This window comes from Sinohyriopsis cumingii, chromosome 19, assembly GCF_028554795.1.
Source record: "Sinohyriopsis cumingii isolate HCF-2022 chromosome 19, ASM2855479v2, whole genome shotgun sequence".
Classification (NCBI taxonomy): domain Eukaryota; kingdom Metazoa; phylum Mollusca; class Bivalvia; order Unionida; family Unionidae; genus Sinohyriopsis; species Sinohyriopsis cumingii.
Window position 1 is genome coordinate 63,949,526 of NC_142979.1, and position 26,813 is coordinate 63,976,338.

Sequence of the window (26,813 nt, forward strand, 5' to 3'; positions counted from 1 at the left end):
TTTTCCATCCCAACCTGCTTGGTTTGTAAAGCATAGAAGCTAGAATTGATTTATTGCAGACTCTGTGCATGTGTCCTGGTTATTACATCATGTATAATCGCCAGACGAGCACAGCAGAAACTATATAGTGTAATTACTACTAACTGCTAAAATAAAAAAGAACCTTGATTACATTATTGAAATTAACAGATTAGTAAACATATTTTATAAACTGCATTTAGGAGAAACAATGTTTTCTTTAGTTCTTTTAATATTTCAGAAGAACTTTTGTAATGACCGGTTTTGATGAGTTTTCACCAGATGACTTCTTATCTAGCCTAGTTTGCCCTAAATGAAAATAATGCCATTCATGGACACCATAGAGGTGATCTTGAAAATTTTGTTAATGCTACTCCTCCTGAATGGATGGTCATATCAACATTGGATTTCACCAAAAGACTTCTTATCATATCTGGTAGTCCTGAATTGAAATGGTGCCAATCTTACATCCCATATGAAAGCAATGGCTGTCATTGATGTCATTTGGGATGTAAGATTAGCAACTTGAATATCTTATCATTACTCCTTCGGCATGGGGTATTCACCAAAAGACTTCTTATGATGTCCAATTTATCTTAAATGAAATTATGCTATCTTACATTCAGTATGAACACTCATCATTCAAAAGAGAAGAAACATTCACTTTCATTTTTGAATTGACTCCTTGTACATATTGTAAGGGTAGCTCACCCATAACATCAGTGAACACTCTGGTCTGAATTAATTTGACCAATTATGGTGTGCAGACATCTTGTTCGTGTGCCCTCTGTACTTGAAGAGTTGTTACAAAATTGTTTTGAATGTTTTGGACTTTCTCTATTTAATAAAGTTTAGAAACTAACAAAAATTAAATTGGTTCCTGTGGATGTTCACTGAATACTTTTACCTATTAGCAAAATTACTGTAATTAATTTATTTTAGTTTGTTACAGTGTGTAACTCTTTATGTGCTTACAAAAATATTTGATTTAGGTTTGGAACTATTTTTAAGTAAATGAATTTGTAGAAATGAATTGACAATGTGGGTATGCAGAATGTATGTTTCTTGAATGTATTTTTTGGAACTTCAGCCACTGAGTACTCTATAACTAATTCAGCTTCAAAATCTTACAGGAGTAAGGTTGGTTTCAGTTTCTTAATCATTCTTACCACTATCTACAAATACAAAATTATGTAAATAGGTCTAAATGACTTATATATTTGGATGACAGCAATAAAGAAAGGAAATGAAAATAAAATTACTGTTTAAGTAAAATTACTAATTTGCCATCAGATAGAAAACACTAGTACTCTATCTCAAAGTTTGTTGTACAGAACATAGCTTTGATAAGACAGTATATAAGAAAGGATAGATCAGAGAAAATAGATTACCTGTATGCAATACAGATTTACACATCAGAGACTAGAAGTCTCCAGACTGTAAGATAAAAATCTTTTGACAATGTCATTTATTAATGTTGATATTGATAACCATGTGAGGTATGGAGGATAGCCCTAGATACACCAGTCTTTCTAAATTGAAACAATGAGGATATAAATCTTGCAGTTTGTATTGTGATTACTGCAGGGGGATCAGTTATTGTTTTTACTCATTTGCAGACACTGGCAAAGATAACAGATGGTCTCTTCCACATTTGTACAAGATCTGCATACAAATACGAAGTGGCCTTTGTCCGCCATATTTACTGGGATGAAAAGGAAAGACTTATTTTCAGTTCTTGTGTGTTTGATTTTGCCAAATTCCAGTATAAGATACAGTAGTGTGTATTAATCAAAGGCAGATTAGAGTTCTTTTATGTCTGAAGTTTTTAATTGTGGAAAGATAGGAGGAAATGCTTAGGGCTTGTTTGAAAAATCAAATTTCCAAAAGCAGGCTTTCTTGGTGAGAACAAAAGAACATTCCACTATTGTTGTTTTAATGAGTGTTATGTTCAGAAGATTAGGATGAGAATTTTGTGATATATTTATTAATATTCAAATGTGTACGAGTAAACAATGTCAAGTTTCAATACCAGTAATATGTAACCTGTCACTATTGAGTATCTTTCCTTTCTGCCGATATGCAAAATTCTCATCAGTGCGAGCAGTATCATCCTCCCATTCTAGAAATATGTACATCATAGACCCAGTCTGATGCTGTATCATAGATACATGCACAGTATCATTGTATACTTTTTTCTGGATGACATGTTGAGTTAAGACGGATAAATTCATCACTCAAGGGAAAGATACAAAAGAGCAATGAATGTTGGGTTTCAAGACCTGAGAATATTAATTCCCCATATTTTAGCCAATATTTCCATCAGCCCCTTAGCTTTTTAAAAAGTTCTTTTGATAATTTGGTGTTCATTGTAAACAGTTAATTCTTTAAACTATTACGTCTGAGAATACAGTATTTCAGTCTCTCAGTCACTGGATAGAGATGTAAGCATGAGGTATTCCTTTGTTTGGTAAGTAGAAATGATAATGATGGAATACATGCACTCATGTTGCTTATATTGATCATATACATTTATAGAACAATTATTTTATTCAGGGAAATATTTCTTTGCAGAACAATGTCACAGACTGTTGGGAAGTATGGGCATAAGAAAGGCCAGTGAGATACACTCTTTACCTTTTGATTATGCAAAACATGTGTATGTACTGACAGACGAACAGTTTACTTTCTGTGGTCTGATGATATTTGGGATCTGTCTAAAGACAAAGAACTTATTAATAAAGGAAGGAAGGCCATTCTTCCTCTTTTATAGTATCCTCCTCTTTTGAATCCATTGGGTATTTGGATGACAGTACCTTTAGATAGTAGGAATTCCTTTGCAGGGATCGAGTGCACCTTTATTGATACAGAGGATGAGAAACATGTTCCTGGAGAGAGAGAGAGTAAGTAGAGTTTCCCCTCCTCCAAAAGGGAGAATTAGCACCTTTCCACCTCTGAGTGTATGCCCACCCAGAAGAGAGCAGCGGCACTTGTTGAAGAGAATCATCTCAAAACTGGAATCGAGTGCACCCCACAAAAAGCACAAAGAGAAGAAAAGCAATCATGCATTCTGGGCAGGGTGACCACAAGGGACAGTTCTGTTGATCTCTATGAGAGTCCCTTTTAACCAGTGTTGGCCATAGTGGGAATATTCCAGTACAGCTGGTCCTGCCTTCTCTTGAGCTTGAACATAGGATAATGACATTTAACCCATTTTGGCTGATTGTAATCCAGCAGCAGTTTTATGTTCACTCTGTATATCTCCTGTTGTGCATTCCACTTCCTTCAACACCATAGCTGCCCAGTTAGCCCGATTGTCATTGGGCTTGTCAGGTATCATGGGAGATTGATTGGTCTGGTTTTGAATAAAGGAGGGATTAACCCTTCTGATGTCAGAAAATCCCCCTCTTTTAAGGACTGCCATTTCATTTCATCAGTCACAAATCTCCAGATTAAAGGAAGAAGTGCAGTGGAGTAGATACAGAACTTCCGATCACCAGCTTTCCATTTCAGGATTTTTCTGTTTCCCAAAAAGGGCAGAAAGCTTTGACTAATTATCATTCCTTCCACGCTAAACAAACTTCTCTGACACGTTGAGACTTAGACAAAATGCTGTTTGCAAAGATAAGTATTCTTTGATTAAATGACAAATTGGTTAAGATTGTAAGAAGATTCAGAAGAATGCTAAAGTTGCTAGATAAGCCCAATAAGCTTCTGGGAGGGGACTGCAATTTTTGCTGGTGGGACTCCTATTTTTACCACTATAGGAGTCCTGGACTCCTAGTTTTAAAATCCTAGCGAGACCTCTGAGTTTGCATAGACCGAATCAAGGGGCATTGCATAATGATATCCACAGAAAACACATTAGTTGTTGCATTCGACAGACAAAAAGGAGGCACACATGCTTCTTTTCTTTGCTTGCAGGTCTGGAACATTGTATGCTGAGTACAGTCAGAGGTATTATCCTCCAAATTCACCATATTCCTGAAAGAAAAATACCTGTGAAAACAGTCTGTTCTGGGCAGGCAAGGTAGTCCCCATGGAATGGTATCTGCATCAAACAGTAACAGTCCTTTGTCAGTCCTGGGGTTGGTGGGTGGAGGCTCTGCCAGACTTGGTCACCATGAAACTGTACAGTGAGCTTTCCTTTTTTTGTCTCCCCATTCCCAAATTAAACAACTCAAACAACCTAGGCTTTGGATGTGGCACGATTGGCTGTTCATTTATATGTTCCTACCCTTCAGATTGATCAGCTGATTGTCCAGAAGGTCAGGGCTTTCACTGTGCAGCTGAACCTGATAGCTTCTCTTGGCCTCGGTGGTTGTGGTTCACTGATCTTCTCATCTTGTTGATAGATGAAGCCAGATTGTTACCTCAGTGGAAGAAGTGACTGTTGCAGAACGTGTTTTCTTCACAACAGCATTCAGATTCTCCACCTTCACTCTAGGCTCATCAGAAGTGATCTTTATGACAGGCTAAGTTTTTGAGCAGTGTTTGCCAGTGAGACAAATGGGAGAATCTTCTGTGATTGGTGCATTAGAAAATGTGTTAATCCTAGCTGTTTCTCTCTTACTGCAGTAGTAAACATTCTGCTCTTCCTTTAGGAGGAGATAGTATGATAGGTATCCACTGTTAAAGGTTAAAAGTTCCTTCGAGCAAGCTCAATAGCTCAGATCAATCTGTTGTGGATCTCATAAAGTATTTTGAGCTTAAGAGACCATTGTCTCGCTCACTGCCTTATCCAAATCCCCTTATGAATCATCGGGTGAGACTTCATTCAAAAATCTTATGCTTAAAACTGCTAGATTATCAATCTTCCAATAAATGTCAGACTTGTAAATTATGGACAGAAGTCAATGGGCAGTAGTACTGGAGGGTACTAAAGGGGAAGGCGCAGAAACACACCTTGACAGACAAATACATCATTAGTTTGCATGCAAGAGTTCGACACCATATCACTTGTTGGGAAGCCTAGATTGAAAGCAAACAACAGCCTGTTACCTATAGCATATAAGTTTTATGTTGATGAATATCATGTACCAACTTCGAGAACTGGGCAATGTCATGACTGCCACGATGGCCTTATTCAGTCTCGACAGGACTCTCTGATTGCAATGGGCCATGACCACAATTGATCATGCAGTATCAGCAACCAGAAGAACAAACTTTGTCCAGTTTCATGAGTCTCATAGTTCCACTAGGTACTAACTGTGTACAATGCCCGACTTTGTGCCTTAGCATTCCAGATCATTGTTTCATTACCCATTATATACAGGAACTCTCATGGATCAATATAACTGACACAGTACCATAAGGCACTTTGGTGTATGACACCCAGCTTGGTGCCTCAGTATCTAAGAACCCAATCCCAATTTCATGAGCCAGTTTATAAAGGCGCTCACATGGATCAGTCTAATCAGCATAGTGCTGCTAGGGCTTTACTGTGTACAAGGCCCAGCTTGGTGCCTCATCATCCAGGAGATTTTGCTTCACTCGTTCTCAAGTCTTTGGGAGCGTATACTTTGTGACATCTTGGAAATAACGATATCTAACTAAGGACATGCTAGAAGTGTAGTGAGCCACAATCCTTTATATTTTTCTGCAGCTACTTTGCAGGTAGCACAAGAGTAGTCGGCTTCACCAACTTTATCCAAAGATGATGAAAATTGAATCTTAAGTCCTCTTGTCATTATTAGACCCTACTGTGATGAGTGAGGACATATGGGCATGGATTGAAGAAGCTGCAATTGGAATTCTGTCCTCTTCCTCCCTCAACAATAACTGTCTGGTCTACATCTAAAGCATCAGATGATTATTGCCTGAGGAAGATTCTACTTTCAGTTACTTCCACAGTCATAGAGTTACAGACATTTGGGGCTGTATAGGTCCTCAATTCCCAAGCGTCAAATGATGCTTTTTCTCCCAGATGCCTTCCTTCAAACTTTATTTGTTAGTTCTGTAAGTTCCATACTCCTGTTTTTCGTTTGGATACCCTTTAGTCAACTGAGGTGTTGCATGGATTGGAAGTCTTTTAATGATACATTGCATCTAGGCAGGCAGGAAAACAGCTTATCTTCTCCCATGCCAAATCATATAGGACATGCGTGGATGTCTGTTTCTAGAATGGCTTGCATCTTAAACGATATTGGCCAAACATACTCTGGCCAAAGCTGTTAACAGCAGGTACAGATTTACAGCTGGTAGTATGAGATGAAGTGCTCTCTACCTCCACCCTTGTTAAAGACCATGATAAGGCCAAGCTGTGCTTGCAACTTTTATCATATAATCTCTTTAATTATCAGGTTGATGAAATCTGCAGACCAGTCACCAAAGGCAAAATATTTCCTCTTTCATAGTCTCATCTGTAGTGGAGGGATTTGCAAGGCAATAAACTAAAGATAGCAATGACATCTCTAGAACACATTTCACTGAGATGCAGTTCTACCAAATTTACAAACATTGCAAACAATAGTTCTCCAGAACAAAAGTGGACAAGAGACAGGGTGATCAGTTTTGCCTGCATTTCTCACCACAAGAGCCTCTGGAGTTATATCTTAGAGCAGGAAATGATATCTCTTGTTACTCTCCTTCTTAACCTCAGTTTCCTTATCTTCAAGGACATATCTGACCTTGTACCATCTCACGAGAGGCCCCACGTGGCCATGTGGTCTAGCACTCACCTTTACTGATCACTACCATCTCTCACCTGTGTCTGCATGAGTTTGAGTCTCAGACTCAGCCTTTGTGTGTGTGTTAGAAAGCATGCCAGTAGCTTCTCATGGGTAAATGGTTCTTTCCAGGGGTTTTCTCAGCTTCTTCCTCCACCAGTTGTACTGGCCGCCATGTATAACCAATCTAGAGCTAAGAAATGGCATTAAACTCAAAACAAAAACAATAACTGTCTCAAGATTTTGGTCATATAGGTCTGGAGTTAAACACTCAAGTAAGCAAATAATGTCTCCCTCAGGAATGAACATTGAATTAGTATAATGGTTGCATCCTTGCTTATAAGAGAGAATCCACATGCCAGAGAATTCCTTCACCTGCTGGGTTTGCTTAGTGTGACAGCAGATGTTTTAGTCCCAGGTCACTTTCTTTATGTGCTTATTACAAATGATTAAGTTGTCCAAATGGAGGCCCAGCCTTTACCAATTATTTCTCACAATCTGCACAATATGATGTTCCGTCTCGAAGATGGGGGAACGTTGCTTGGCTCATTTCTAGGGTACCTCTGCAAATAAAACCTCCAGAAATCACTATCTGTACAGATGTGAGCACAGATTTGATTTACATATCAACATTCTAAAGAAGAAAGCCATTTCAAAAGCTTTTCAATGGTAGCAGGAAAATCTTCATGGAAAGGGAGTTCTCATTCTATCCGACAATTTGACAGTGATGACTTCTCTGAAACAGCAAGGTGGAACCAAGTACCCTGATCTTTGCATTCTTGTTTGGGATTTTCTAAAGTGGTGTCTTCAAAGACAAAGTCACATCAAGTTCCTCATATTCCAAAACAGGTAAATGTATTAGTAAACTCATCCTGGAAGAATCAACTAGGTAATACAAATGGAATGGTTTCATCACCCCTCTGTTTCCACTCAGTATGTGCCCGGTGGGATAAAGAAATGGTGATCCTATTCATGACAACATGGACTACCAACACCCAACCTTTGTCTGAACAGTCCCAGATCCAAAGTCCTGTGTATTCGATTCTCTTTCTAGAGATTGTAATGGTTTGGATATCGGATATATACACTTACCCGCTAGCACCTTTGGATCCAGAGGTGATACATAAAGCAAGAGAATCGGAGTGTTGCCTCATCCTGGTTGCTCCACTTAAATCGGAATAATCTTGGATCAACAATCATATCAATCTTACTACAGAAATGCCAGGAAAATTGAGATATTCCCTCCTCTGCTTGAGCAACCACAATGGCAGGTGTTTTGTCCCAACTCAAGAGTTGCTGAACCTGCATTTCTGGGTCTTATTAAACACACTCACAGTTACAAACAATTCTCACAACCAGAGGCGGAGAAATCGCTGATTGCCCTCCACTTGAAAGGTGTATGTAGGTACATGGAATATCTTAAGACAGTGGTGTGCACAAGAACACGTACCAATCCGGCATCATTACCTCAATAGCTAACTTCCTACCATGGATCTTTGATGAGAAATGGTTAGCATCAGTGGCAATTAAAGGTTACTGTTTCACAATTACTGGCATCATGAAAAAGAATTTTGCACAAAAAAAGGCCTCTCTAATCATTTGTCCAATTTTGATCTCACATGCTCAGTGACATTGGCTCTTTGCTCAAAGTGGAATCTATCATGTGTATTAACCTGTCTGAACAAGACACCACTTGAACTGTGCTCAAGAGCTTTATTGGTTCACCTGTCATATAAGACATGCTTCCTCAATGCTTTAGCAAATGGATGGCAGAATCTGCAAAATATATGCTCTGTCAATGGACCTAAACCACATGACATCCCAACAAGATTTGTCAGTATCTCGTATGATAGTCCCTGCTTTCATTGCTATGAACAGGTTACCATTCATGGGGAATCATACATTTGTAAGGATTTCCTGTCTGCTACATGTCATCTCAAGGTTGTCTACAAGATCCATTGAGAGCAACGAAGTGGTACTAAAGAAGGACTGAGCCATTGTGTTCAGGCAGATCATGCCTTTTCTTACCCAACATAGGGAAATGATGACATATAAACACATACACTTTTGTCTTATTTAAAGTGGGTTATTCATTCTGCATATTGGAAAATAACCCATACGTTTTAAGTTAGCTTTGTATCCTGGCTCACGAAGTTAGGACAGTTGTGACAAAGATTTCATTTGAGTGAAACTGTTCAAAAGAGATCCAAGTCCACTATTCTAGCTTTTATCCCAGATCTTTCATCCTAAATGGTTCTTCTCGATCTGGTGAGATCTGTAGTATTGGCACATCACTCTGTCATCTAGTCAGCAGGTAATTTTTAACTTTATAGCTAAATGGTTTTATCCTGGGAGTGTTGGATTTGCAATGTTGTAGTAGTTCTCCTAAGGTATACTATTATGATTGGGTAAATATATTTTACTTGAAAAATTTGTTTTCCTGTACTGGACTGTGTTTGCTTTTTTGGTGGCTGTATCATGTAGAAGATACTGATGCTGTGGTAATGTGATAAATACATGGTACTTCTAATAATTTTATATAATAGGGTTATGCTATGCTTACCTTTGATGCACCAATGCTGTAATCATTGCAAGGTGTGAAGCATCATCAGAGAAATAAGAGTTTATGATAATTGTTTTAAGACAGAGGGACATCAAAATATGTGATGTAGTTACACAGTTTTAATTCATATAACTTGGCCATGTTGATTTATAAGTTCATGCTGGGACTAAACTCTCCATCAGGCACTCATCACATATATAGACTTAAGTTGTTTTGAACATTGGGCTGTTCAGTTTGTACAGAATTGCCATGTATAAAACTAGTAAAACCTTCTTGGCAGAAAAACATTCAACAGAATTTGATTAAATTTGACAGAACACATCATCACATGAAGGGTTTTCAAAATTTGTGCAAACAATACCAATATGCCATTACGTATTACCATTGTTACTAAAAAAGAATAAGTTATTCTCAAAAACCATTCAGCAGAATTTAACCGAATATGACAGCATCCTAGCTTGATTGCCTTTAGAATTTATACCAGTGATATGATTCACCATCAGTTATGGCCACTGTTAACAAAAATAGAACAATTAAGCATTTTTTTCTCGAATGCTTGATAGAATTTGATCACCATTGACATAAAGCATCCTGAAATAGAGGCTTTTAGTATTAGAAAAATGGTTCAGTTCACTCTAATATGCTCTTTTCTGCAGAGTTATGTAACTTGGCATTAAATGTTATCACGAGAAGTACTTCAGTACACTTTTCAATCATAACTGTCACTATGACCTACACTTCATGCTGAGCAATATATGTTAACCTTTGCTTTTAGGTTTGTTTATTTGGCACTATGTAACATGATATATATATATATATATATATATATATATATATATATATATATATATATATATATATATATATATATATATATATATATATATATATATAATGCATTATAAGAAGTTCAGTACAGTATAGACAAAATAATGCTTTGCAGTCTTGCATACAAGAATCTATTGGTGGGTTACTTGGTTTTGTTTGCTTTTACAGGTAATGGACCAAACGAGTTGATGTGATGGCCTTTCGACTGGAATTAGTACAAGGTTCTTGCTGCTTTTCCTCATAAATAAACTACTGTAAGGATTGCTATGAAACTAAACACATGCATTATCTCAAGGTCTAGTTGATCCTAAAGGAAAATGGTACTGCACAGACATCCCATAACAGTGTTACTCGGAATTTTAAATTATATCTCCTCCTCCTGAAAAGATGATCATATCAACATGATTGTCACTAAAAGACTTCTTATGATGTTTCGATCAGGTGTAAACTGATCAACAATATGATTAGATTTAACACCTTGCTATCGTTACTCATTCTGGATAGATTGTCTTACTGACAGGTTTTCACCAATAGACTCCTTATGCTGCCTTGTTGGTTCTAAATGCAAATTATGCTCTAACTTCCTTGAAAATATTTTTATTGTTGCTGCTTTGAAATGGATGGTCACCATATGGGGGCCATATTTAAAACCTTCATATCAGTGTGAGGTTTTCACTTAAATGTTTCTGTCGTAGCATGTTGGCCCAAGATGGAAATGGTGCTGTTGTTGTTGTTGTTGTGGGCTTTAATGCCATTTTTCAGCACACGATAGGCTATACATGGTGGCCAGTAATAATGGTGGACGAAGAACCCAGGAAAACCTCGGAAAGAACCACTGACCCACGAGAAGCTACTGGCAAGCTTTCTCACATACCCACATTGGCTGAATCTGAGACTCAAACCAGCGCAGACAGAGGTGAGATGGCAGTGATCCGTAACGGAGAAAGCTTTAGACCACTCGGCCACTCGGGGCCCTGAAATGGTGCTGATCTTACATCAAATATGGCTACCAAGGCAGCTTGAAAATCATGATATTACTCAGGAAAAGAAGGGATGTTTTGAATACTCGGTAGTTGAAATGCTCTTATGTTCAATTTCTGGAATCTTTATGGCTAGTAGGGTGTCAGTCCATTCAAAGGGGCATTTTATTACATTGGTTATTTTTCTTCATTTTAACTCTACCCTGTTTAGTGTTATAATAAAATGACAAACTGCCAAATGAAAAAATCTTACCTGAGGGTTTATTTTTGCCTATGCTTATGATTTTGTTGGTTACAGAGAAATACCTGCACATGCAAAGTTTTATGACTACAAAGAACAGCATCTGTGCTTTGTTCTGCTCATGGCATCTGTACCTAGCTGAAACAGTCTTTGATAGTTGTCTGTCAGATTGGATGCAGCTATAACAGATCTAATCATTTTACTTGTTCATTTTATCTAAGATAGTTGGAAATAATCATCTAGGCCACTGTATTCGACAGCTGAGTTTGTGGTTTTCTGAGAAATGACATCTGCATAGGCTACACTGTGTTTGAGCAAATGTCAAGAGATTGTAAACCATATCTTCCAGTTATTTCCTCTTGATCACTTGTAAGATGAATAAATTATCTTTGATTCACCTAACACTAACAAAACATTGCATCATAATGCAAATGAAAACCATACGCAATTCACACATTAATCTCCAACTCTGGAGAAGGTCATCATTTTTCCTGTGATTATTCCAGGGGACCAGCCTAAAACTTTTTTCTGGAAAGTGTGATGGACCAAAAATATTTGCCACAATTTTGTAAAAATTTCAGCAGGCCACATCTGTAAAGGACAATTATTCATTAAGGACAACCATATTGTATGGTTCTTTAAGTACCCTTTATATACAGATTTCATTATGTTGATTACAGGTCATGACAACTCCAGACTGGGAACAGTTGTCGCTTCAGGAAGAAGAGATTTTAGAGATGAGATCCCTGTATCCAGGCCAGGTCAAGGTTCTATGTTACGATGGAAGATTTCAGAATGTTGTGATTTTGAGCATGAGTGGTTTGGACATAAAATTAAAATTCATTTTGACTGGTAAGTCTTCCACATAAGTTACATTCAGTTCTCATTACAATGATATTTTTGAAGTTTCAGGAAAACACTTGAAACAGTTTTGCTTTGCTGTATATTTCTTGTATTTTTTATTCTACTCCATTGACATGATTTAATTAAAAAAAGACTGATTAATGTGATAAAACAATGCAGATCAACTTTAACTGATTTGTAACAAATCAAAGACTGTTGTAAACAACATTGTTTATCTTTTTCTGACTGAGTGATAAATATTAGGATTATTATCTTGGTCTAATTCAAGCACATTGGGCTTACCATATTTGTTATTATAATTTTAGTAACAGATCTTCTAATTATAAGTAAGATTTTATGTTGTAAACATTTGGAACCTTCTAGAATGAAATTTCCCATTTGGTAATAGTTCTTTTCTTAGAAAATGCTAATTGTGACTAAATAAGGTAGAGGGGTAAAAAATCTTGCTTATTGGAAAAATTATTAATTCCTGCAATAACATCTGAAGCAGAAATCAGTCTTAATGTTGTGACCAGTATTTCATATGGGTAGGAATTTATTTATTCAAATTATTTATTCACTGGAAATAAAAATTGCTCATCAGAAATAAATTTTTGGATATAAAGACTTGGATTTATAGTGAAATTCAAATAAGGATATATTCTTGGATACTATTATTGTGATTCAGCAAAAGACTGTTGGTACATCGTTACTACTCAGGCCATCTCAGGCACATCAGCACTTTCAGCATTTCATTTATTTTGGAATACCACTAAAGATTATTCAGAACTTCAATCAATAAGACTTGTGTTAGTAATTCTACGATTATTTGGGATTTAATTTGCAATATTGCAAGTCCTTTTTTTTTTACATTTTCAATTTGTATTCTAGGGAAATAAGGTTTTTGTTGAGTTTTTCAAAGTTTTGTTGCTTCTCATTCTTTTCTATTACTTATTTTAAAGCCATGGAGTGCAAGTATTAAGTTTTCATTCATAAATTTTGATTGCGGTTTAATTTAAGTTCAAGAAATGGGGGTCTATTTGTTGTGCATTTTCTATATGAAAAGATGTGATCCACAAGTGCCACTGCATTACCAGTGGTTGTATGAGTCATCTTGGTCCTGTAGCGAGGTGGCGATCTCTGTAGGTCCTAAATACAAATGGGGCTGATATGAGGTCCTGTATGGGTTTTTACTAAGCAAATTAAAATATCTGGTTTGACCTAATGGTGCCATTACAACATTAGCATGCTTGCTACAGTGGCCATTTTGAAAATCTTGCTACCAACATTTCTCCTGATTGAATACTCAAATCAGCATTGGGTTTTCACTGATAGACTTCTTATGATGTTTACTGGTCATTGTTAGAATGCTGATCCACTTTTTAAAACAACTTCCCCAATGGCCATCTTGAAAATTCTGTTATTAATACTTCTCCTAGATGGTTTATCGTATTCACATTTTGCTTTGACCAAAAGTTTTGTCATGATGTCTAGTTGGTATGAAATAGAAATTGTGCCATTTGATTTTGAATATGGAGAAAATGGCATTCATCTTGAAAATATTGTTGCTTCTTCAAGACAGTTATGTCAAGATGGGGTGTCCACCAGAAGGCATCTTATGATGCCTTGTTGGTCCTTAATGGTGCCAAATTGACATTCAATATATCCACCACAGTAGCTATTTTGAAAATCATGTTATTGTGGAAGAATATTAACTGTGGTTGCAACAATTTGAAGTTGAAAAAGTTTTATTTTATTTCATGGAAATTTTCTTTTAGAGCATCATTCTCTTTTGAGGGACCCATGTTCCTTCTTATTCCTACTTTTTTGTCAGACTCCCTATTGTTCCCTACTTTTTCTACAATGGTCATACTATCCCTAATTGTTATAAATTTTATGTTTAAAATCGATCGCATACTGCATGAATGGCTATAGCAAAGTGAATTCCAATATAGTCTCTGATGTTGAGCTATGTGGGGAAGATAAGAGCCATTCTGAACAAAAGAGACAAACAATATGTGCATAAGAGCATGTTCTTGTTCAAGATTGCAAAGGCAAATGATGGAAAGGTTTTGTTGTTTGTAATAGTTTCAATAAATTTTATACTGTAATTACTTTTATAAAATTGCCACATTGTGTTCATGTTTTTCCCTACTTTTATGTAACCCTGCTGTATCGCTAATATTTCACAATGGATTGCTGGAAAGACTGAATAGTGGTAGGATTTGTTTCTGAATTGCACCTTGTTTATAATATTAAATACAGGGTACAATCCAGAAAAGAAAAAAAATGTTAAACCTGTCAACCATAAAGTTCCAGTGCACTGCACCTAGCCTTGTCTTTCCAACTAATAAAGGTGTGTTTTGTATTTTATGTAAGTAAAATCTTACTTAAAAAAAAGCATTACCACAGACCATGAACCAGCCTGTGGTCATTAACTAACTATTGTCATTCAAATAAAATACTGCTTTTAATTACCTCAATTAACTGTACTTGGGTTTTAACATGCCATGAGCATTATGCCTGTATAGGGTACAATCCATAAATACTGTTTATCTCTGACTGCCTTTACCATTTAATTGTCTTTAGCATTCCATGAGCATTAAGCCTGAGGCTCCACATATCATAACTAAAACTATTTATGCTGGCTGCAGGTTATGGGTATATATTATGGTATATATAAAGGCAGCTCTGACATTTTTTTCACAAACGTTTCTGGAAATCATTTTTTATAAATACAACCCTGCCTGGAGGATGGAGGTGTTGTAAGCAGATATGCTTTCAGTGTGATACATCAGGATTTTGGCAGGTTTGTAAATGAAAATGGTCCAGGTCTTACATCCAGTATGGCCACTGTGTTAAATATTTTGTTCTTGCTCAAGAATATTAGACATGGTTTTAGCACTGAGCACTAGTTTGAGTTCATATGAAGAATCTGTCTTATCATGTATTCCTGAAGAATTTTAGCTCCCAATAAAGCATTGGTTATTTCAATGGACTTGTGTTATTGTATTCAGATTAAAGTACTGTATGACTATTAGTTTCTTCAGTTTCCTTTGCTTTTTATTTTATTTGAATTTGCTAGTTTGCTAGAGTTCGAACCTTGCAGAAGAAATCATGCTAATTGGTGCTAATATATGCTGCATGTATGTACATACCAGAAATTTTACATCTGTCTCTTTCAGGCATGTATCCAAAGTTAGCCCCAAGGATTAGTATTGGTTCATCAACCCTGTCTATTGACGAACAGGCTTCACTGACTAGTCATCTGGAAGAGACTGCAGAGCTTAAAAAGGGTCAGCAAATGATGCAATATCTGGCAGATACAGCACTTAAGTGGATGGAGGGAAATGGTTTTATTCCAGCTGCAAAAACTGCAACAGACATCATTAATATGGTTATGGGGAATAGTGACCTAATCCTTGAAGATTTTTACATAGGTTTTATTGATAGTTTTGGGGTTATTGTAGAGAAATGTTTTACAGCATTGACATCAAAAGATACAACCTCAGTAGACATGTTTACACAAGCAGTCCCACTTCATTGCATTGAGTATATGAAGTACAAAACAGATGTTGTGTGGGACAAAAATAAAAGAATTGATAATCTATTTGGAATTACTAAAGGTAGTCTAAATTTTACAACAGTCATCAAACACTATGAAACGAAAGGGAATGAAGAAAAGGAAGAGAAAAACGGGGCTATGGAGCAGCCAGTAGGAGCTGTAGATGGGAAGAGCAGAGAAGAGGTCAGAATGAAATTACAGGGAGGCAATACTGATGATTCATTAACAAAGATTGAGGAGGTCATCAGCAAAAAGACCATGAATTTGGAAGATGAAAAGAAGATAAAAGGTGAAGAACACAAAAGAATAAAGCCAAACTTCTTCCTCTCCTTGGATATTTCAGATGAAAATATTAAAAGAAATGCTACAGAGATACAAGAAATACTTGTATCCTATCTTCCACATTATGAAGAATACATCACTCCAGAAGATTCCTTTCATATTACACTAGCAGTCATGAATTTGAAGGATGCAGAACAGATCTCTAACTGTTCAGAGCTTCTGAAAGACTTGAAGCCCAAGTTAATACAAATGGCCAGAAAAGTTCCACCTGTTGCCCTTGGTGGGCTTGGAACCTTTTGGGATGGGTTAATATTTGGTAAAGTGGCACTTTCTTCAGAATTGTTGGACTTCGTAAACTTCATGAGCAAGAGCTTACTAGAAGGTGGTGTAAATGTCATTAAGGACCAGGATAAATATACACCACATTTGACTCTCATAAAATGTCCTGGGAGTAACCACGGAGTTGCCACACATTGGAAGGTTCAGCACTGCTGCTGGCAATTTAGAAATAAGAATTTTGGTACACAAAAGTTGGATGCCATACACTTGTGTGAAATAAATTTGGTTGATGGAAAATATCCCTCAGTTATCAGAATTAAGTTCCAGTAGCATTTTATAAAACATTTATGTTTAATTTTTCAGCAGTCTTTATCTCGGATACAGGAGACACCAATCAGAGGTATTGATTTGGTTAAATGCAGCGTGACCCAGCTATATAACCAGACCAAGTTACGTACCAAACTGTGTTATAGCAAAACAAGTCAGTTTGCTGAAGAAAATGGTGCATGTCCCAAAAAAATGTCTCTGTGTGTGTATGTATGTGTGTGTGTAATAAAACCGTGTTCAAAAATGCCTGCCTTTTTATTAAATGAAGACAAAACTACTGTACATGTATTTGAAAAACCCATAGATTCAGTTATAGATTACATGATGTACATTACATGGGATTGAACCTGTATTGTTGGGCACATGACTGTTATATCAAGGACCATGGTATACTGAGGTACATTACATGGGGATTCAACCACTATCATGGTATCCAAGACAGTGTTATATCAAAGACCATATTATGCTGAGGAAATTTCTAGTGAGGGTCCATTGTACATGCAGTCACAATTCAAGTCTACTTGTCACAGTTGTTATCCATCCTATCAGAATGCAGAATGAAATTTAATGTTTCTCATAAAAAAGTTTATGCTTATAATAAAGTAACTGTTGACTTTATTTTTAGAACATTTTTTTTTATATGAAAACTTATCAGAAGACAAAATATTCATTTTGATATTTGACTGATTCATAAGTGCAAATGTTTGCAGAACTTTAATTTACTAGAAGTTCTTTGGGTGAAAAATTAGTGTACAAAAATCATGTTTGTCATTCATTATAACATTGTTCCTTTTACAAGGCATGTATAGTCATGGACCCCATTTTACTAGTTGTGGCAAAAGTGTATGTATAATGTATTTTATTTAAAGGCAGTCTCAGTCTAAGGATGTGTACCCCATGGCTGTTAGGGACATTATTATAAGGAAAGTGCTATGTGTTGTTTTTTTGCAATTTAAGCCATTACAAAACAAGCTTATAGCATTGCTTGTAAGCACAATACATTTTTTACCCCCTGGTAACAAATTAAATTTCAAAGATTTGTCAAGTCATCATAAAGTAGGATAACTTCAGATTTTAGCAATTTCAGAGCAATATTTTCAGAGCTGTATTAATTTAAAGTTGCCTTGTATTTTCTTTATTCTAGTCCAGTTTCTGAAATGAGTCTCAGTAGCTGACCTGCATTGTCAAACTATACAGAACTAATTACAATAATCCCAGATTGAAAATTTTCTCATCAGTAATGAGATAAGGAGATATCAAGTTGGATTGCTTGTCAGTTTATTAAAGTCTAGCCTGGATCCCTTAGCTTGCTCCAGCTTTCATTTATTGGAAACCCAAAACAGTCGCCTGTATAATAACAAAATGTAATAAAAAGAAAAGTGGCACTCCTAATTTTGAGGCAGCTGTATGATGCTGTCTGCATTTCTAAATGTTCATTGGTGACAGAAATGTGACAGAAATATGTCCGTTCTTAATTATACTGTAAATATCAAGTTTAAAATAGTTTAAAGGTTGCTAATAAGTAAGTGGGATTTTTTTAGCATGCTGCTGTCAATTGCTACAAATAATTTCAGCTCCTCATTGGTGGTACTTCATACACGTTATTATACACACACCAAACATTGCTACTTTTTTCAAACTGATTAATCACTAGCAAGGTATAGCTTTGATTATATTGGTCCTTAGGTCCTCAACTGCTGTTTAGTTTTAAATTTGCCTTTTGGCAGTTAGTCAGCAAGCAGTGGTAATGGGGAGATTGTCTTCAAAATTTCCCCTCCCCAATTTTATATTTTAAACTAGAGATTGGTATAGGCATTAGTTCTTTGTTTACTTTATACATAGACCATTATTTTTTCTTTCAAGCATGTAGGTAGTCCTTACGTGTGTGAAAGGGAATTTTGAGCTGTGGAGTTTCCTGGTTGTATTCATATATTACTCTTATCGAATATTTTTGTTGACTCTTCCAGGTGAAACATACATGCATAAAATAATGCACATTCACGATACTAGTCCTGTAAATATTCTTGTGGCAAGACACTGCCATTTCAGTGGATTCTCTCGTCAAGATACATAAAGTGTAGTCAAGACATAGTCTGTACATTTGCATTATGGACATCCTATCATTTTAAGTTTTGTGTTCTATGATATTCATTTGGACTACATTCAGGACAGGATATCTAGTTCTGTATATTTAAAAAAATTCTTCCATCCAGGAAAGAATGTTGTGAGACATTTTTATTTGGGTAATATGACAACATTGTTGAAGGGCCGACTGGCATCATAATTTGGATTACTTAAGAAGTGGCATTGGGTTTGAGTCTCAGATTCGGCTAATGTGGGTATGTGAGAAAGCTTGCCAGTAGCTTCTCGTGGGTCGGTGGTTCTTTCCAAGGCTTTCCTGGGTTCTTCCTCCACCATTAATACTGGCCGCCATGTATAGCCTATCGTGTTCTGAAAAATGGCGTTAAACCCTACAAAAACAACAACAACAGCATTGGGAATAAGATCAGACATATTACATTAATAAAAATAATCAGCATGAAGATGTATGTAATTATTTAGTGTGTTAGCCCCAGGCTGATATACACCATTGTGATCTATGCAGGTACATTCTGAATTGGCAGAAACAAGGAAAGGTTTAACAATATATGGTACTATGCTTAGCAAACTCAATTTGCATCTCTCCAATCCTATATTAAATTCAAATGTCATGATGACATGCAAGGTGCAGAGGTTACTTGTCCAATGTCAGTTTCTTCATATTCCCTGACTAAGATGTGGTGGGAATATGGTGATAGTAATTTCAGTCTGTCTGTGTATAGATCTTGTTTCTGCAACATAATCTAGTCCTTTTACCCATCTGTTGAAGCAGTCTAGCCTATGTATTTTGGGGCTGCTATATCCAAGATCAAGGTGACTGTGACCACAAATGTGATTTTCTCTTATGTTTGGTAAGTGATATTTCATTGTTGTAATTTTCATCAAACTTCAGAGGTATGGCTGGGCATTGGTAACTTCTACTTGATTCTCTGATTGAGAGTTGAAAAGTCAAGGTAACATATTCCATTATTGGATTGTCTGTTGTATCAGTCAAGTAAACTGGATGCAGTGCTTATGAAACATAAGGTGGCGCTCTACAGCTTCATATTTTGCATAGGGTTAGGATTTTAAAGAAAAAGAATTTCCCTGGCTTTCCTCACTGGTTATACTGGCTATTTAAAAAAGACCTTGTATATCTTAGGTATAATTCAAAGATCCTTTAATTCCCTTTATTTTGGTGTATGATTGATGGGTGTACTATGGGTTATAGAGTATACAGCTTGGCCTTACTCCAGGTGTGCACCTTTCAAAAAAGTGCTAGCTCCACTTGGTCATTTTCACTTTATGAACTTCAGAGGTAAATTGTATAAAAAAGAACTCATAACTTTTTTTACATTTTATATATTTGGTAATTCATTTCATTGCACTTTCAGAAGCTGGTATTGTCTAGTCTGGCAAAATTCATTTTCCCTATTTTAATAGCTGCTATGGATAGTGTACTTTAGCCTAATTCAGGCTGATTTTTTTTGCACAAGGGAGCAGTCATTTTAGTTAGCAGTGTGTTTAAATCATGTACAGTTTCCAAAAGTACAATATCCAAAGAAATATCATCCACATTACATTAATGTAGCATAGAGGTATGCCAGCATTCTCTCTACTGTGCATGTTTTAAATGCACACAGCATCACCTTACATATGTCACTCTCTCTAAAAGTACATAATAACTGGTGAGCGCCCCCAAAGTTATAGTGAACCTTATGCAGACACATTCTTCTTGTTACTTACATCAAGAGGTCAAAGGTCAAGGTCATCAGAGGTAAACATTTTGTCATTTTAGGAACTACATAACATCATGTGTCTTCCTCAGTTTCCCCTACCTAATTGTAGTCAACTTCATAGTTGTGTTTACTTTAATCTGGAATAGGTAGGTCAAAACTCATTGTCTCTGGATGTGAAATTGTACAGGAATGCTAATTTTACAACAGTCAGTGGATGCAATCAACTATTATTTCTGGTGACTACTTTTCTGGTGATTTGAAATATCATCATGATTTTCACCATTGACATCGGGGAAACTTAAAGTGACCATTCCACATGTGATGCCCAATTTCACTTAACCTAAAAGGTTATGAAATAACTGTTATGTGATGTGATTTGGATTTTTAACGTAGCTTTAACAATTGTTCAGTCATATCGCTACGATGTCTGCAGTACGTCAATTTATAGTGATGTCTAGCACTGGGGCATCATGCCGCAAACATGTAGCATGATGTCCCACCCAGTCACATTATCCTGACACCAGGCTGACCAGTCCTAACACTAGCCTCTTAATGCTGAGCGCCAAGCGAGGCAGCTGTTAGTACCATTTCTGTAAGTCTTTGGTATGACTCAGCCGGGGATCGAACCCACGATCACCCACATCCGAGGCGGACTCTCTAACCACAAGGCCACCGAAGCGGTTATGAAATAACTAGTGAAGCTTCTTCAAACACTATTTACATGATGACTTGCAAAAATTACACCCATTTTCACTGTAAAACAATCAAGTTTTATATGAAATATCTTGAGGTTGTCATGCATAGCTAATGTTTAGCATAAAGATGTTTTTCTTTCCTGTATTTTAACATTTCAGTGTAGCAAATTGTTTTTTTTCGAGCCTAATAGTAGTGTACATTTAAGGTGGTACATTATATCATGAATAGCTGCAGAATTTAATGGGGTTGAAATAAAATAACATGAAAAATATATCCGCATTTTAACACAACTTGTACAAGTATATCAAGGTCACTGATATTGTGTTTTTATTATGGCATTTGCAAGAGACTGTCGACTATAATCTTACTCAGATAAAAATACATCTAAATCTGCCCATACAGGTAGTCATGGACATTTATTTCATATATACTTTCTTGTCAGTACATGTAAATAGATTGGTGATCATAACATTATTGTCAGAATTTATTGTTTGCAAAATTTGCTTGAGTCACCTGCATGCTACAGATTTGTTATTTAAATTAGACCCCTCTTAGGTGTGTCTTCTTTTTGATTTACATTAACACAAGTGTTGTCTTGCATTGTTCATCAGAAATATGTTATTTTCAAATTCTTTAAAGCACCAAAGTTACAAGCTTGTAGAAACAATGCTGATCTACCATATAATATGGCCACCATAGCTAATACTAGATTAATGTTCAAAATTACTGTGCAGTTGCACTCGACGGAAAATTTGACAAAAATTGGCAAAAGACATTCTGTTATGATATTATGTCACATTTATATAAAAATTGAGAATATAACATCCAATACGGTCGTCATTTTTAAAAATAGAAAGGTATTTAGATAACATCCCCAGTACATTCAGATGAATCTTTTAATCTTTAATTGAAAACATCTTGGCAGAACTGTATACTTTATGTGTGCAAGTGGTGCTGAAACACCATCATATAAAGCTGCTTTGCTAAAAGCAAAAAGTTAAAGCTGTTATTTGAAGTAACTTCATCTCGGAAACCGTTTAAACTTTTTTTTTTACAAAATCATCATGGAATCACAGTCCATCAGATGTATACAGATGATAACAATTTGCCTTCAGATATGGCTGCTGTTAATGATACAAGTGATATCTTTAATTTTTTGTAAACTGCTCAACAGAACTAGGCTACATTTGACAGAAACTATCCTGGTTTGAGGGTTTTTAAATAATGCATAAATAATAATGATCTTCCATCAAATGTGATTGAATATACTGAAGATAGAGCGAGGATCAATAACTTTTGATAAAAACAAGGAAGAGAATTTGAATGTATTTTTATAGGAAACATCCAGCTAATCCAGGTTCTTTGTCACATACTTTAGCTTTGGTTGTCAGGAAAATGTCAGTCATCCAAGTTGACTTGAACTAATTTTTTTCTTCATATCTTTAAGGACTGGCTGAACACTTACATCAGTCTCAAACGATATTTCTTCATGAATGTTCTAATATTTAAATGCATGTTGTTCAGAGATAGAAGTGCCTCAAAATATCTTTGTTTATATGTTTTGGGCATTTATGCATTATTTCTGGCATGTTCACTCTTTCCTATTTTAGCATTTGTTGAACACATAAATCTTTTGATATTTGGGAAAGTTTTTGTATTTATAGGCATGTCTATTGAAGTTAAAAGTGACTTGAAATCTCTTTTGTTATTTGTGAGTCACTGGTACCAGACAGTATTGCATAATTTATCAAAAATGTAACAGAAGGGGTCAACAATATTGTTTACAGGTTTTGTTCAAAACATATGAAATTTTCTCGTATCAGCTTTGTTAGTAGTTCTCTACTAAAGCCAAATTATATCTGTAACTCTGCAATGACTTTAGTTTTAGCTGGTTCTTTTGTCCAGCCATTATCCATCTATTGGTACATAAAAGCAAATTATCGTTCCCATGGATACCTAAGATCTGGCTATAATATTCCTTTAATTGTGAGTTAGTGTGAGAACACATCACAGGCTTGCCCCTTTTTGCTGCATGGATGATTCATTCCTGGTCTTGGTACAGAGGAATGCTGAATAAGCCCAGCAACTACCTTAGGGACTTAGACTTATGTTCATAGGATACTACATCCCTCCTCCATATAGAATATGAACTAAATATATCTGAATGAACTGTCAAAATCATCTTATAATAACAACATTGACAATCAAACATCTTAAATCTCTATAAGTCCTCATTTATTTCCATTCTTAAGCTACTTTGCTTTAATCATTAATTAAAAATAACTAAAGTATAATTAAGGCATGCTGACTTTCTTCAACAATTTAAACTAATCTTGAAATTGTGCTGTTTGGAAATATCTATTGAGCTAATGATAAAAACAGAGCTAACCAATTTAAGCCCACACAGGGATTACTGTGCCCCATTCATTGTTACTCTTACCACAACTAATAAAGTAATTTGTACAATTGCTCTTCATTTTTTTTACAGAGAACTTAAACCAATCAAATTATTCCTGTGTACACATTGGTCATTTTCAGTTTCCATATGAATCGAAAGCTGACACTAAATGTGTGGCAACTTGAGTTGGAGAGCTGGTGGTATTTCTTAATGGTTCCATGTGACTATTTCAAGAATGTATCATTTTGGATCCGGGAGAATTTCCTTCAGTTTGTCATACTTGCATTTGTTTAAGAATGGGAACATAAATGACCCAAGCAATTACAGGGGGATATCTCTTATAAATGTGATCTTCAAAAATATTCACATCTATTTTGAACACAGGGTTGTATAGATGAGCAGAAAGTAATAATCTAGTAAATGAATTTCATTCTGGCTGTAGAAAACACTACAGTACTTGTGATAATATATTCAGTTTGCATGCAGTTGTTCAGAAGTATATATGTAAATCGGGTGATAGGTTTTACTTTATATTTGTTGATGTTTCAAAAGCTTTTAATAGTGTACAACATGATAAACTTTAGTTTTCTTTTGTACAGAAAGGTATTGATAGAACTATTTTACAGGTTTAAAAAAAAATATGCATTCTTGTTTGAAAAGCTGTCCATGAATGCCAAATGGACTAACCATGTATTTTAATTTAGTGTGGGAACAAGACAAGGATGTGTTCTGAGCCCAATTCTTTTTTCTTGTCTTGTTATTGATGGGTTAGTTCAAAAGTTACGAACTAAGTGTAATAGGGGTATTTTCATCACAGTGAATACTCTTACCATAACTAATAAAGTAATTTGTACAATCGCACTGCAAAATCTTACAGAGAACTTAAACCAATAAAATTCTTACTGAGTGCATATTGGTCAGTTTCATTTTCGATCTGAATTGATAGCTGACACTAAATTTGTGACAACTTAAGTTGGAGCGGTGACAGCATATCTTAATGGTTCCATGTGACTGTTTCAAGCAAAATTGGATCATCTTGGATCCAGGTGAATTTGGTTAAGTTTTTCGTACTTGCATTTATTTAAGAATGGGAGTGTAAATGAGCTGAGCAATTACAGGGGAATTTCTCTAATAAATGTACTCTGCAAAATATTCACATCTATTCTGAACACAGAGTTGTGTTCAGGCTGAAAGTAATAATCTAGTAAATGAACTTCATTATGGCTTTAGAAAAAACTAAGTACTTGTGATAATATATTCAGTTTGCATGGAATTGTTCAAAATTATATATGTAAATCTGGTGGTAGGTTTTACTTTTACTTATTGACTTTTCACAAGCTTTTTATAGTGTACAACATAATAAACTATGGTGTTCTCTTGTACAGAATGGAATGATGTAAATACTTTTAAAGTTTAAAATATATATATATTTTTGTTTGAAAAGCGATGAACAAACACCAAAATGGACTAACCATATATTTTAATTGCAATCTGGGAACAGGACAAGGATGTGTTCTAAGCTTAGTGCTTGTTTTGTCTTGTTATTGGTGAATTAGTTCAAAAGTTAAGAACTAAGTGTAATAAGGGTATTTTCATCACAGAGAATATACCAGAGATCTTTGCCTTATTGTATACAGATGATGTGGTTAACTGGGCTGAAACTGTATGCATATTGCAACAACAATTAATGACACAGATGAATGCTGTATTGAAACAGGAATCAAAATTAATTTTAACCATTCGAAAAAATATTGGCTTTTGGGAAATTACGAGTGTTGGTATTACAGGGACAAATCTATTGAAACTGTCATTTTATAAATAAGTGGGGTTGCTATTCACATCGAGGTTGATCTGGACTAAGCCAAACACATACTGGCATCACATGCATTGAAATCAGCATCTGGAATATTTAGGTATCAACAAATACTTGGAAGATTACATGTACATGATATATTTAAAATTTTTAATGCTGTGGTGAAACCAATATTATATTATGGTCATGAAATATGGGGCATGAATATTCACAAGAAAGGGAAGCAATTCAATACAGATTCTGTAAAAGATATATTAACGCATAAAAATACTGTGAATAATTATGTTAGTCTTGATGAAGTCAGAAAATACCCTTTGAATACAATTTATATGTTCAGATGTGTAAAGTACTGGACTAAAGTTATAAATACGCCAACAAGCAGACTTATTTTCCACTGTTGTATTTTGTTAAAAGAACTGGATGATGCCTACAAAAGCACAAATGACAGTAAAGTTAAAAATGTTTATTCCCTTGGGGTATATGTTTATGTATGGGTAGAACAAGAAATGAGAAACAGAGACAGTTTTCTATGTTCAGACAATGTCTATTTGATTCCTTATTACAGACCTGTTCAAGTAAAATATGTGTTTTTACAAATATGTTTATTATATTAAGTATAGGCCGTTATTGGATATTGATAAATATCTAACTTTAGATTTACCTTTCATTTTCATAAAAACATTTGCATCTTTTCGATGTTCTAAACATGATTTAATGACTGAACGAGGAAGACACTAAAACTGAAAGCCATCCAAGAGTTTGCAAATTGTCTTAAAGAAAATAACTGTGTGTATAGGATGAGTATCATTTTGTATTTATGTACTTTTTATACCATTGAAGGAAAGATTTCAAAGAAATCTTCATTAGTTAAATTTACAAATTTAATGTCTACTCAGAAATTAGTCTTATTATAAATGTTTCAAAATATTTGCAATTTGCTGTTAAACTGAGATATGATCTGTTAAACAGTATCAGTATTCACAAATAAACAATTGTATTTTACTGCAATGCCTAATGTTTCTATCTCCCTTTAGGGTCAGGACATGCCAGATTAGCAAACCATGCAATTCATTTTCAACCTTTATGTCAAGACCAGGAAACAAAAAGTTTCATCTTACTAAAGCTTTTATTGAAGTAGAGACATATTTTACACTCGTAGAATGCTTGAACTATTTCTCTGAGTCTTTCTTTTTTAATTTTAAACAAACTTTACTGGAATGATTCAATTTCTTCCGTAAATGTCAGGCTTTTCCTATGACCGTACATTCAACTTTGTTGCGATATTCTCCACAAGTGTGACATTTGATGATCTTATCTTGACATTTATAAATGGGTTTGCAGTCAGTATTTTATATTCGTTATAATCTTTTGGGATAATTCTGCTTGCCACTTCAGGGTTGGTCACTTTCAGTACCTTAGATTTGTTACAGACTTCCACTCTTTTTTTTTTGTTGGTTGGGGAGGGGGGAGTTTTCTTGTCTGATCTTCCCAGAC

At 35.4% G+C, this 26,813-nt stretch overlaps 1 protein-coding gene across 2 annotated transcripts in view; it reads left to right on the plus strand.

The window, feature by feature from the left end:
• LOC149775849 (leukocyte receptor cluster member 9-like) overlaps positions 1 to 26,322 on the plus strand; it is a 48,213-nt gene extending 21,891 nt beyond the window's left edge. Inside the window, exons 2-4 of one of the 2 annotated variants that reach the window (XM_089943625.1) lie at positions 10,246 to 10,298; positions 11,979 to 12,150; positions 15,327 to 26,322. In XM_089943625.1, coding sequence (XP_089799751.1) covers positions 11,982 to 12,150; positions 15,327 to 16,597 — 1,440 coding nt within the window. In that variant the 5' untranslated portion in view covers positions 10,246 to 10,298; positions 11,979 to 11,981 and the 3' untranslated portion in view covers positions 16,598 to 26,322. The remainder of the gene's footprint in view (positions 1 to 10,245; positions 10,299 to 11,978; positions 12,151 to 15,326) is intronic. The other variant, XM_089943624.1, reaches the window with a different exon arrangement.
• Positions 26,323 to 26,813: the final 491 nt, after the last annotated feature.